This window comes from Mercenaria mercenaria, chromosome 1 (assembly GCF_021730395.1).
Source record: "Mercenaria mercenaria strain notata chromosome 1, MADL_Memer_1, whole genome shotgun sequence".
Lineage (NCBI taxonomy): Eukaryota > Metazoa > Mollusca > Bivalvia > Venerida > Veneridae > Mercenaria > Mercenaria mercenaria.
In genome coordinates this window covers 77,262,675-77,275,752 of record NC_069361.1, presented here as the reverse complement: position 1 = coordinate 77,275,752, position 13,078 = coordinate 77,262,675, and the positions used below count along the sequence as shown (strand labels likewise).

The following is a 13,078-nucleotide window of genomic DNA, read 5'->3' as shown; positions in this document are numbered from 1 at the left end:
TCAGTTTGTCTGTTTTTCTTCTATATGTCATCCTTTAGAGCCAAAGAAAATGAAAAAAGATCTGTCTCTTTAATCATAGTTGTCTAGTACCACTTAAAGTCCTAATCAGATAAAGAACATACATAGCTGCAAAGGTATATTATTCTATATATCTAAATATATTACACACTTTCTTTCAAAAAAAAAAAGAATCTATAGTATATAGCATGTACTAGGCTGAAGAACTATGCAGCAATATAGCCTAGCTTTCTACTATTCTAATACTTAGATAACAACCTTTCTAAAGTTTAGATGACCAAATTTTCTTAATATTCACAGAACACAACTTTTCTAACAGTCAAAAAGCCAAATATTTCCTGAGTTTTGACAACAAAACTTTTCTTATATTAAGACAACAACTTTTCTAATGGTTAGATAACACAACTTTTTTAACATTAAAAAATGAAACTTTCTAATGTTTAGGTAACACAACTCATCTAATGTCCACATAATGTTTTTCTTACCTTTAAAATGTTTAGATAACACAGCTGTTTTTAAAGTTGACATAACACAATAGTTTGTTTGGTGTTTCTCAATTAGCTCAATAACTTACTCAGTTACAATAGGAGTAATCAATCTACAACTTATTCTAGTTGTACACAACATCTAATGACATTGTTTCATTTATCAATATAATAAAACAATAATAAATTATATTATAATAATACATAATAATACAATTAAGTTAAAATAGAAACAGAATTATCAAAATAACAATAGGCACTAATCAAACATACTTGAAAAAATAACACTGATACTTTGAGCCAGTGACAGAATATGGACAAAATCCCAAGTTTCGTTTCTTTTCAGTTATATCAAGATGACAAAAGTTTTCGTCCTACAGTGGGCTAAAGATAAAACATCTATGCTGGTATAAAAGATCACCTAAGCACAATAATGACTTTATACAACATGTAAAATGTAGCAAAAAAGGGCTAGACTACATATTTCGTAACTCGTTAATAAACCTACAGCTAGCAAGTACCGTATAGCGGGTTATTTCTGCGGTCAAAATATTCTACGTTTTGGCCCAAAAAATTGCTGAATAAATTTTTGCTTGTTTTATTTCTGCGTTTTCACATAAAAGGAAGAGAAAGTTCTGCGTTTCCGATGCTAAGAAGGAGGTAATTCTATGCATAATGCGTCTTCGTGAGAATGACTAGCGTGTGAAAAAACAATAAACTAATGAGTTTAGCAGAGTATACATGTATTCCAATGCTAGCACAGTCAGATGGTGTGTATGATGCATATTTGTCCCTAGATTTAAGGGTCCCTGCAGTTCCAGAAGTTCCCGGGGTGGACAGAGAAGTGATTACATTCCGTAAATTATCATTTACTTCCTGAAGCACACTATCGCCAGTCAAATCCTTAACCAGACTTTCATTTCAGTACTCATCGTAAGATACGCATTCTACCGTTTTTAAGGCCAACAAAACTTGTACAAAATACAACTGCAAACTACGGTATATCCGGTATAAAGGTTATATAAAGGTTACTAAAGTATAGGAAGTAAGTTCTTCACAAGGCACTATTAAGAATAATTTATGTAAAATTCACTCAGTTTATTTTATCCATGTTTTCTGTTGGATTAACAGTTAGCACTTTTATTGACCCTCACACTCAATTATATCATTATCGGTAATTGATAGATGGCGATGGTAATTTTCAATAATTAGATATTGTGAACTTCGGATTATATCTGGTAACAAAGCGTGAACAAATGGTGAGAAAAATGCAGATTGTTTTGCGGTTTAAATATTTGCTTGGTAAAAATTCTGCTGGAAATATTTTTGCGATTATACCGGGATACCGCAGAAACGCAGAAATATCCCACCTGTAGAAATACCCGCTATACGGTATTCATTTCAAATGCATACAAATGTATATTTATTTTTCTTATTAACTGAAATACAAACAGTTGGGATCATGTCCTATTTGTTACAAAATAAAAAAACATAATACAGATTCTAAATACTGTAAAATCATTAATATAAGTCGGGTACTAGTTTTAAATGAATTTCATATCCATATCCACACAAATACTTTTTCTCTCAAAACAATAGCATTTCATGCCCAAGAACTGAAATAATTTCACAGTACACTGAAAACACTTACATAGTACAAACAGAATGTATAAGCTTGTTGGAGGTGGGATAGGAAAGGGTGTAAAAATTAATAAATCTAAAAAAAATAAAACTTATTTAATTGGTAATGTTAAAACTCTTAAGTCATTAAAATTTTGTGAAGTATACAGGCAAAATTAAACAACAATAATCTGAAATACATGTAAGTTAAGAAACAATAATCTGAAAGCAGTAAACTGTTTTCAAATGATGAAAAAAAAAATCAATTATCAACATTGTTCAAGGGCTTCTTTTATGAATATCTAATACTACCCTTACTTTTTTGTTATTTAGTACTGACAAGTGTTTTATATAAAATGGTATAAAACAGAAGATATTAAAATATTTTACCCGAATTGTGAACCAGCAGCATTAACAAGTAAATTTTTAGCAGAAAGAATGGCTAATAAAAATAGAGTAAAGTCGTTTCAATGAAACTGAAGTAAAAGGCTTACAGGGAAAGGCACACTAAATCTTCATTCACTATTTTATGTGTCAACAGATACAGATTAACTTCATTCGCTCCAACTAGACTGGACCGGCCAAATTTATTCGAGGTATTGGTAGTTCGAGCCATAAAAAGTATACATTATAAAGGGACTCTGCCCGCACCCGAGGATGAGCTCAAGCCAAGGGTGGTTTTTGATTTATCCAAGTTCGAGTGAACGAAATTCAACTGTAGTTTAATACCATAATAGGTTAATTTTAATTATTACACCTTAAGTAAATACTCGATGTAACATTCCCATAGATTAACAAGGATTTATTTTGAAAGTGCATTTCAAAAACTATCAAGGTGTGGTAATTGTTTTGAATATCGCCCAACTGGGTGTTTATACCAAAGAGCTATAAAAAAATATAAATCGGCAACTTGAAAAGCATATAGAGCAAATCTTGCCAACATCACGTGGGAACTGGATGAGATCTCATTTTAACTGTGTATGAAACAGACAGCAGAAGGATAAAAATTTGTGTCATGAGAAACTTTCTATCAGACTGTTTTTTTATAATGATAATGGTGTTTTTTTTTAATGTTATCAGTATTTTCTAAACTGGGAATGAATGAATTGATGATTGGAAGCCTGAGAAATCAACAGTAACTTTTGTCGTTTGAAAATTGGACTGATTCGGTTTATTATGTGCCGGCCATATCGCCAGTGTAATACTTTAATAAGCGTCTGTCGATTTGATCACGATTGATCAAGCCAGCAAACGCTTCAATAAGATAACGCGCTGACACGAGCTTACATGAGATTATCTCCTGTCGCCATTCTGTGAATTTTATACTTCTTTATTTACACTAGTAGTTTTCCCAATCCCCAAACAGACAAACATTCTAGTAACCTCATCAGATAACTGAGAACACGCCTCTCTGAATATCTAACAAAACAAGTAAAACAATCAAAGTGGAGTCTTGACACTCACTATATATTGATCTGTTTCATTCATGAAATGGAAAGCTTACACTTCTGACTCAGTCAATGAGTAAAGATGACCTATAAAAGAATTTTGGATGCTCAGCAGTGACATTTTAAATTATAACACCCTTGGATCAGTTAGGTCAATGACCACTGTAAATTGCTTTCTTCTAGAACTATCTTTAACATCCTTGATTCTATGACGTCAGTATTCACAGTAAAAGATAATTTCGTAAAACTATCTCTAACATCCTTGTTCAATGAGGTCAATATTCACAGTAGAAGCTATTTACTAAAACTACCTCTAACACTTGATTCTACAGGGTCAGTATTCACAGTAAAAGGGCTATTTTCTAGAACTATTTTTAATGTGATGTATCACATCCTAAGACCAGATAAATGATTCAGACATCTCTGACAGAAGTGTTACATGTGTGATGCAATGAAAGAGAATCCACTCAACAGTAATGTTACACTCCTGACTCAATAACTGAGGAACCTCTCAACAGATCATAATTGCTATGCATGATATTGGCAGGCAGACCCCACTTATTCTTCCTATAAATATTTAAGCAGGTATAGACATCAGGTTTATAGAGCATCTTGCTCTTTATCCCCATATTCCGAATAGCTTGCTCAGCACTCAACACCTGCTCCTTATCATTGAAATCGTTGTTATAAATACAGATGACATGCCTGTTTGAGCCATCATAAGTAGACACTTTTGCAGAGTTACATGGCAATGTATTGTTAATGACAGCCCTGGCGACAATGGTCCATAGATGATCAACTTTGCCGCCTGAGTCAGCAAAGAACAGCCATTTTCCACTCTTTACATTATGATTTAAGGCCAGTTCCCTGATGTTCTGGTAGGTGACTGGTCTCCCTGAAGATAAGAACTGCTCCCACGAGTCATACAAGCCACCAAGATCCGGCTCATCAGCCCAGCCTTGCAGTGGTTCCCTTCGAATACACACCCAACCAAAACCTGCTTCTCTGAAGTTTAAAGCATAAAACTGTTTTATCAAAATAGGGCAATATTTCTGTATAGTACAAAAGTCATCCAGTTTAGACAACAAAAAAGAACAAGACCTCCGCAATGTGGAGCAATATACCCCTGAATGTATGACATTTGTCCCCTAACTGTGACCTTGACCTTGAAGCGAGCCATCTGAAACATGAGCTCTGCATATCCTTCAAGCAGTTCAAGAGTTACAGTCTACAATGCCTCCATTGCCACTCACCAATGTTGCCAAATGCTACAAATTCAAAGAACTGGCTACCGATTTTTAAGCGGCAACAAGAATTTTGTTAAAATGTGACCAAATTTCAGCAATTTGGATTCAATTTGGCACTTTCTCTTAAAAAGTGGCTTCAACTTTAAAAGGCCCATGGGAGGCAGACATAAAAGAAACTCTACATGACCTTTGACCCATAAGTGTAGTCTTGATGTGGTGAACATTTGTTTCTTCAAAATTCTTCAAGGGGTTCAAGAGTTACAGAGCAGACAAAAAATTGCTTACAGACTTACAGACAGTCAGACAAACAGATGCTAACGGATAGATGGACAGAAAGACAAACAGACGGACACCAGCGTCATAACTTAAAGCCTCCTTTTGGGCATATAAAAATGAGTTAATTGGTACCTCCAGCCAGCTTAACTAAGTAGAAGCCGAAGGAGTGGAACAGACAGTACTTTCTACAAACACTGACCATGACTTTTACATAAGACGTTACGCTCATTGTTAGCGAACATTAGCGTAACTGATGTTATCGTCGGTTTTAACCCCTTTGACGTTACAGGGATTACTTGGTGGTGTTTGGGCTACAGTTTTCATAAATCATATCGTTCCGATATTTAAAAGAAATATTTGATATAGATGTCGAATGATGCTTATTCAATCAAATTATTTATCAGACAGTGAATTATACTGCAATGTTTGGATACAATTATAATGCGTATACGTTATTAAGTTTTCAAACATAACGTCGACGTTACATTAATTTCACGGTTGTGACATTTCGGCTAGATTTTGCAATTTTCATGTGATAAATTTGATTTATATTCAACGTTAGACTTATGCATATCAATTTGCAGACAATTGTATGTAATTTCAGACTGTAGTCGCTTATTTGTAAACAAATACATATTTCTGTACACATTTTGGCACGTAACAACTTCGTAATTTTATTTTTTGCATTTTTTGACACGTGTGACATCGCGGCTAGATTAAAGTATACATATATTAAACGCCATTATCCAAGTTAAAACAGGACAACAACTTACAAATTCAAAAGTAGAATTTATGTACTTTTTGTCAAAATGAATATTATAGAAAGCATACGATAGTTAAAGAAACTACAGAAGTTTTAATAAATCCGGTCGAGGAAAGACATAAAATCTTACGTTTTCAGTTGGAACTGTCTTTTGCTTCAGATTTGTTACAGAAAGTATTGAAAAGCAAATGATTGAAATGACGTCAAATATAGTTGACGTCACGTCTCTGAGTCTTCTTATTTGACGGAAAAAAAAATTTTTATGAATTAACTAAGCCGTTATGTAATGCGCATTGGTAAATTTTGTTACATCTTACATGACGTTTTTGTGTTCTTTTCTATTATACTATGTCGAATTAAATTTTTACTAATTATTTAACGCAGATGCGATCACATTTACTAACAGGGCGATTGTTTTGCCTTTCTTGTGATATAAGCATATAAACAATCGTATTTCTAAAACGAATTTCATGAAACATTGAAGTGTAAGAAACTTACAAATTCCCGATGTTCGCCAACAACGTACGCAACGTCATAAACAACCCAAAATACAACCAAATTCTGGTTTCTATGCAAAGTACCAGAGCCTATCAGCATTACCCTGTCTTACAAAAAGTTGAGGGGAGCATTATCCCTCTTTTAGGAAGTGGGGAGGGGACTACCTTCTCTTACAGAAAGAAGTATATTACCCTTTCTTCTATGAAAAAGGGGCCAATACCTTCTCTTATAAAAACTGGGATTGGGAACTGCCCTTACTTAAGGAAGGCCCTTTGGGGTGGTATTATTATCTGTTCTAGGAATGGAACGGTGAGGGAGCATTACATTCTCTTCAAGTAGGGCATTACCCTCTCTGCTAGTAACTGGTCCATTAAATATAAAATGTTCAGAGTGGAAAATAAAACAATCACTATTTCATAATAACATAAAAAACTTTAATGTCGATAATGTTCAAAAGACATTTTCAATATATAATGTAAGGAAAATACTCTGAGCTGAATGAACAAACATGACAAATATAAACTAGAGCTATCACTAAAGGTGATGAATGTACCTCCCACATGCACTGACATAGTACATTGCAATTTGATGCACACAAGATTGCATAATTATGTGGACTGTATGTATATAGACTGTATGTATACAGTAAAGTAACAAAAAACAAAGTCCCATAACTATGCAGAATATTTATCTAAAAGAACGTAACATGCACCATGCACAGCTAGGGTTGATACTGATCACTTGTGTGAAGTTTCGTTAAATTGTGTGCAAGGGTTCAGAAGATTAGGCGCGCACAAGAATGAAGATTGCATATGCAGACTGTATGTACATAGTATGTGAACAAGAAACAAAGTCCCGTAACTCTGCAATTTTTGTCGTTGAAACAACCTAACATGCCCCATGCACAAGTACTGTTGTTACTGATCACTTGTGTGAAGTTTCATTATATTGTGTCAAGGGGATGAGAAGAGATGGTGCGCACAAGATTGTGTCTATGTATATAGTATAGTAACAAAAAACAAAGTCCTGTAACTCTGCAATTTTTTATTCTGAAAGAACCTAACATGCCCCATGCACAACTACTGTTGTTACTGATCACTTGTGTGAAGTTTCATTAAATTGTGTCAAGGGGATGAGGAGAGATGGTGCGCACAAGATTGTGTCTATGTATATAGTATAGTAACAAAAAACAAAGTCCCGTAACTCTGCAATTTTTTTATCTGAAATAACCTTACATACCCCATGCACAACTACTGATCACTTGTGTGAAGTTTCATTACATTGTGTCAAGGGGATGAGGAGAGATGGTGCGCACAAGATTGTGTCTACGGACAGACAGATGGACAGACAGACAGACGGACGGACAGACAACCTGAAACCAGTATAACCCCCCTTACAACTTTGTTGTCGGGGGGTACAACAAGCTTACTTGCTAACAGCAGAAGGTAAATTTCGCTGCAACCATGATTCAAAAGGTTCCTCTGTCTCTCCTTTGGTAAACACAACCCACTCTAGATCATCTGGATTAACAGAGTGCTCGAAGTCTGGGTTAGTGCTAATCTCCATTGCCTCCATTTCGTCAACTGTCTCTACAAACAGAAAGACATTCATACTGTTATGACCATTAAATTTATTCCATATCATACACATGTCCAATGTATCATAGTGGTCTTAGACACTGCAGTGTTGTTGTTTTTTTCTGGCCAATTTGAAGCCAAAATTAGGCCCCAAATTAATCCCAATGGCAAATAGTATGTGTTTTTTCCCCCCAATTCCAAAGCTAAAATTCCCGAAGTTTAATTTATTGTCTTTTTTTCCCAACTTTTTCAAACAAGACTTAAACACTAAACATTTGAAACACAAGACAATTTGCTAACTTAATGCATAATGATAAATTATGGCAATTGTTATCTTAAATGTGACCTAGTATATATATTTTTAATAAAAAAAAATACTTTTAACAAATCCCAATGGAGGCCTTTTAAGAGGCATTCTTCTCAATTGTAAAGGCCCCCGCCTCATTCCCAAATTAGTGGGGAAAAGCACTGCACTGGTTTCTACTCACACCTTATTTTTCGTGGCCATGAATTTGTGAGTTCACTTTCTTATGGTGGCAATCTATTTTTTCCTTTAATTTTAAATATAATCTTTTTTTTCTTTTCTTTTACCTTGAGAACATTATGTTATAGAAACAAAATAAGACAAAAACAAAGATATGACAAAAAAGACGTGCATAAGAACTAGCACCTTAGACCACTCAGTCACTGCAGAACATGATATTAAACTGAATCATAAGAAAGAGTACATCTTTTGTTAATGTAGATGATACTGTCAACCAAGGCACAGTCACCCACACTTCTGGTCTTAATTTGCCTATGCAGCACAAAGCTTTGATCAATTCTTGTATTTCTTGGACCATGAAATCAAATTCAAAATCTAGAAGTAAGCGATCTTGACTTTTTCTGTGCATGCTATTTCATGGGCAATTTCTGGCCAGGTTTTGCTTGGTAGTCGTGGTTTTCAGCTAGCTTGCGACATGTTCACAGCAACTAGTTTGCAGGATGATCGCAGAAACTAGTTCACTGGATGATCACAGCAACTTGCTCTCTGGACGTTTGTAGGCAAAGTGGTCCAGGATTTCCCAGGGGCAGGAATTCCCACCAGTATTTACTGGGAATTCCCTTACTGGAAAATACTCCTAAGCTTGCAAAAAGTGGGAAATAGTGGGAGATGCAGTAAATTGCAGCAACTTCTTCTTGGCAGATCTAATATGCATGTGAAAAGTGAATACCAAATGAATTAACATCCCATGAACATTATATCAAACGTATGAAGTGTTCGCTGCTTGTCTGACTGATATTCATGGAATGATCACAACAAGTGCTTACGGCAAACTATAATACCGTATAGCGGGTTATTTCTGCGGGGGCAATATTTCTGCGTTTCTGCGGTCTCTCGGTAGAATCGCAAAAGTATTTCCAGCAGAATATTCATCCAGCAAAAATTTAAAACGCAAAAAATCTGCATTTTTTTATTTTCACCAACGTTGTTTCACGCTATGTTATCCGAGGTAATCCGAAGTTCACAATTGCCTGGTCTAATTATTGAAAATTACCGTCGCCATCTAACAATTACCGATAGTGGTATAATCATAATAATTAGGTGTGATGGTCAGTCAAAGTCCTAACTGTTAATTCTTCAGAAAACGTTTTTCTTTTGTGAATGAAATAAACTGAGTGAATTTCACTTGTGTTGTCCTTATTAATCCCTTGTGGCGATCATCTAAACAACTGATACTTTAGTAACCTTTATATAAGTGTAACCGTTACATGTATACCGTATTTTGCAGTTGCTGTTTGTGCAATGATTTATTGTTGTTGGACTTATATTTTTTCATTTCGCAAATTATTATATCCTACAATGTATTCATTAAATACAAAGATAATTTACTGCAGTTTACAGTAATTTAGCTTATTGTTTTCATACGCTATCATTCTCACAACGTCCGATCATGCGAGGAATAACCTCCTCCTTGGCATCGAAAACGCAGAAATTTCTCTTCCATTTTAAGTGAAAAGGCAGAAATAAAACACGCAGAAATTTGTTTCACATTTTTTGGGGCCAAAACGCAGAATATTTTGACCGCAGAAATAACCCGCTATACGGTATCTCCATAAGCGTTGTCATTTTATTCATTTTAAGAATATCTGTAAAAACAACGAAAAATTTGCTTGCTGTATGTAATTGCATGCAATATATTACCTCTCCTTGAAACAAAATCATATGTACATAGTTTTCATCTCCTTTGAACAAACCATTTTATATTGTTAATGGAAAATGACAACAAGAGCTGTCACAGGAGACAGCGAGCTCAACTATTTCGATGATGGATAGTGTCCAATGAAATATTGGATAATAGCTTGAGTGTCAGTCTGTGTCAAAAGTATTAAGTAATAAGACAGATAAGGATCAAGTGTATCAAAACATTAAATACTATGTATAATTCTTAGCAAATAGGGGGCATATAATTCATGAAATATTGGTGCAACAGTGATGCACCTTGTGTCATGTTGAATCAAATCCATTTTGTAATAACCTGAGATAAAGTGAAAATGCATCAAAATTTACCTTTAACTCTAAGTAAAAGGGGCATAATTCATGAAAAATTGGTGTCAGAGTTATGGACCTTGTGTCATATGATGGGGGTGATAAGGTGGAACAACTGTTTTAAGTCTGAATCAAATCCATTCAGTAATAACTGAGTTAGAGTGAAAGTGCATCAAAACTTTAACCTGAAATTGTAAGTAAAAAGGGGGGATAATTCATGAAATGACGGTGCAAGACTTATGGCCCTTGTGTCATATGATGTGAGTGATGATGTTGAACAACTATTTTAAGTTTGAATCTGAAATCCATTTAATAATAACTGAGATAGAGTAAAAGTGCACCAAAACTTTAACCTGAAATTCTAAACAAAAAGGGGGGATTATTCATGAAATACTGGTGCAAGAGTTTGGCCCTTGTGTCATATGATGTGAGGGATGAGGCTGAACAACTACTTTAAATTTGAATCAAATCCACTTATTATAGTAATAATTGAGATAAAGTGAAAGTGCACCAAAACTTTAACCTGAAATTCTAAGTAAAAAGGGGAGATAAATCATGAAATATTGGTGCCAGAGTTATGACCCTTGTGCCATATGATGTGGGTGATGATGTTGAAAACTATTTTAAGTTTGAATCAAATCCATACAGGTCAGAGACCACCAATTCAAAAAAGTACAGGGAACTTACTGGGAATGACATTTTGACAAAATTTGCTACATTTTATGTGTATTGAAAAAAAGTTTCATCAAATGAATTTCTCCCGCCATGACAACGATGTAAACAGGGGGTCATCTCATTCACACGAAAATTACTTAAATAAAGTATCACTATTCATATGTTTTTCGTCCGATATTTTGGTGGAACTAAGATAGTTCTTGAAAAAAATGTGATTGGATATACATGTTTTGATATATGGAAGGCCGTACACGCCATAATGTTATAATGGAAGTCTATGGGAAAACAATTGGTGTTCTCTACCCTTTAGTAATTGATAAAGTGAAAGTGCACCAAAACTTTAAACTGGAATTCTAAGTAAAAAGGGGGGCACAACTACTTTAAGTTTGATGTAAATCCATCAAGTAATAACAAAGATAAAGAGAAAGTGCATCAAAACTTTAACCAAAGTGCGGACGCGGAAGGATGCAGATGCCAACGCGGACGCCGACCCCAGGTCGAGTAGGATAGCTCTCCATACTTCGTATACTCGAGTTAAAAATATAAATAATGCAATTTCCAATTCAAATACCCGAAGACTCATATCGTCGCACCACGTAATTTTACGCACACCTATTTCGACGCCATTTTTGTTTTGACCTCGTTCTCGATTAACTTGGGGTTTCCGATGACGTAGTTACTCGGTGTAATGACAGAAAACATCATGGTTAATTTTACCAATAAAAATGTTGGAAAGTTCAGGACTTGAAGATATTTATCAACTTACATTTACCCCATACATGATTTTTAATGTTTCTACTAATGCAAATTTTCATCCATTTTAAAAACGTCCCTGTGGAAGCTTAGATTAAAAAAGTTACTGGAAATTATGTTGTACGTCTGCAGCCGACTTTGGTGCTATCAAGGTCACATCACTGCCATGTGACATATGTAGTCGCACTTTTTATGCACTGTTTTGGAAGGTGTACGCATTATATATCAATGCGATCATTACAACACACTTCATTTTTTTTCTCTTGTCAAGTAGGCTGCGAACACTGGGTTCATCTAAAGTTTTGTATAAAACAAAATGTGCCAAATTCCTCTGTAAACACTGCAGTCCAGAAAAATGGAAGAAGAAACATCAGACAGTGTGTATTAAAAAAAACAGAATGATTATTTATGTTCTTAGCCCCATATGTTCATGAATGTTTAAATGTTTTCAGGTTTATTTATATCATTTGGCCTTAATATTGATTACCTATTTGCATCTGCTTTTGTGTCAAGTTTTATTGCAGCATCCATGACAGTTATGGTGTAGCACATTACTTACAGTGATTGCACAAATATTTAAGCCAATCAAAAGCTTCGTAACAAGAATCATGTAAGATGCGTCAAAATAGGTGTGTACGAAAAAAGTATGGCCGACCACACTAGTTGTTGTTTACCTTTTGATTTCTGGCAGTTAGTTGTTTAGAATAAGATGTTATTGGTATGATTCAATGCATAAAAGGTTAGTGCACATGCAACATCTAATAGAGTCACGTATGTTACTGAATGAAAAAGCGCGGCTATGTTGCTTGTTATGTGCGTCGAAACTGGTGAGTCTGGGATACATACATGAAAGGTTCAATTTCCAATGAAACCCTGATTATGCACGATTAATACAAACCTCTTAACTGTAATAACGTGTTTAATAACGTATTATGAACTGATACGTCATATCATCATCCTACAGTTGCAAATTTCGAAGAAATACCCTAATTTGTTTATACCGGAAGTTCACTGATAGCTCTGACTAAAATCCGGTATACACCGTACCGAATGTTGCTCCAGGCAAATTGAAAAAAAGATTACATTTACATTTACATTTACATTTACAGTTTTGATGGGAGTTTAAGGTTTAGGCAAAGCCTCTTGTGTCCCATGTCTTTTAGTTACATTCCAGTGGTGGTCTAATCT

General features: G+C 34.8%; 2 protein-coding genes across 2 annotated transcripts in view; one reads left to right on the top strand and one right to left on the bottom strand.

Annotated features, from left to right (window-relative positions):
* Nucleotides 1-2,225: 2,225 nt before the first annotated feature.
* LOC123533282 (UPF0696 protein C11orf68 homolog) lies at nt 2,226-12,911 on the bottom strand. The gene is made up of 3 exons (XM_045314929.2): nt 12,789-12,911; nt 7,785-7,944; nt 2,226-4,576 (listed from the first exon to the last, which is right to left on the bottom strand). Exons 2-3 carry the CDS (start codon nt 7,928-7,930, stop codon nt 4,051-4,053), a joined length of 672 nt encoding a protein of 223 aa, XP_045170864.1. The 5' UTR covers nt 7,931-7,944; nt 12,789-12,911; the 3' UTR covers nt 2,226-4,050.
* Nucleotides 11,707-13,078, top strand: part of LOC123565001 (tubulin epsilon and delta complex protein 1-like) — a 38,431-nt gene continuing 37,059 nt past the window's right edge. Inside the window, exon 1 of the mRNA XM_053551541.1 lies at nt 11,707-12,629. The gene's annotated coding sequence lies outside the window, so the exon portion shown is untranslated. The remainder of the gene's footprint in view (nt 12,630-13,078) is intronic.

Excerpts from the sequence above, each read along its gene's own strand:
- LOC123533282 (XM_045314929.2), bottom strand. The coding sequence starts at position 7,930 with ATGGAGGCAATGGAGATTAGCACTAACCCAGACTTCGAGCACTCTGTT. Across the intron at positions 4,577-7,784 it reads TTACCTTCTGCTGTTAGCAA|AGAAGCAGGTTTTGGTTGGG; the intron begins GTAAGCTTGTTG and ends TTTAAACTTCAG.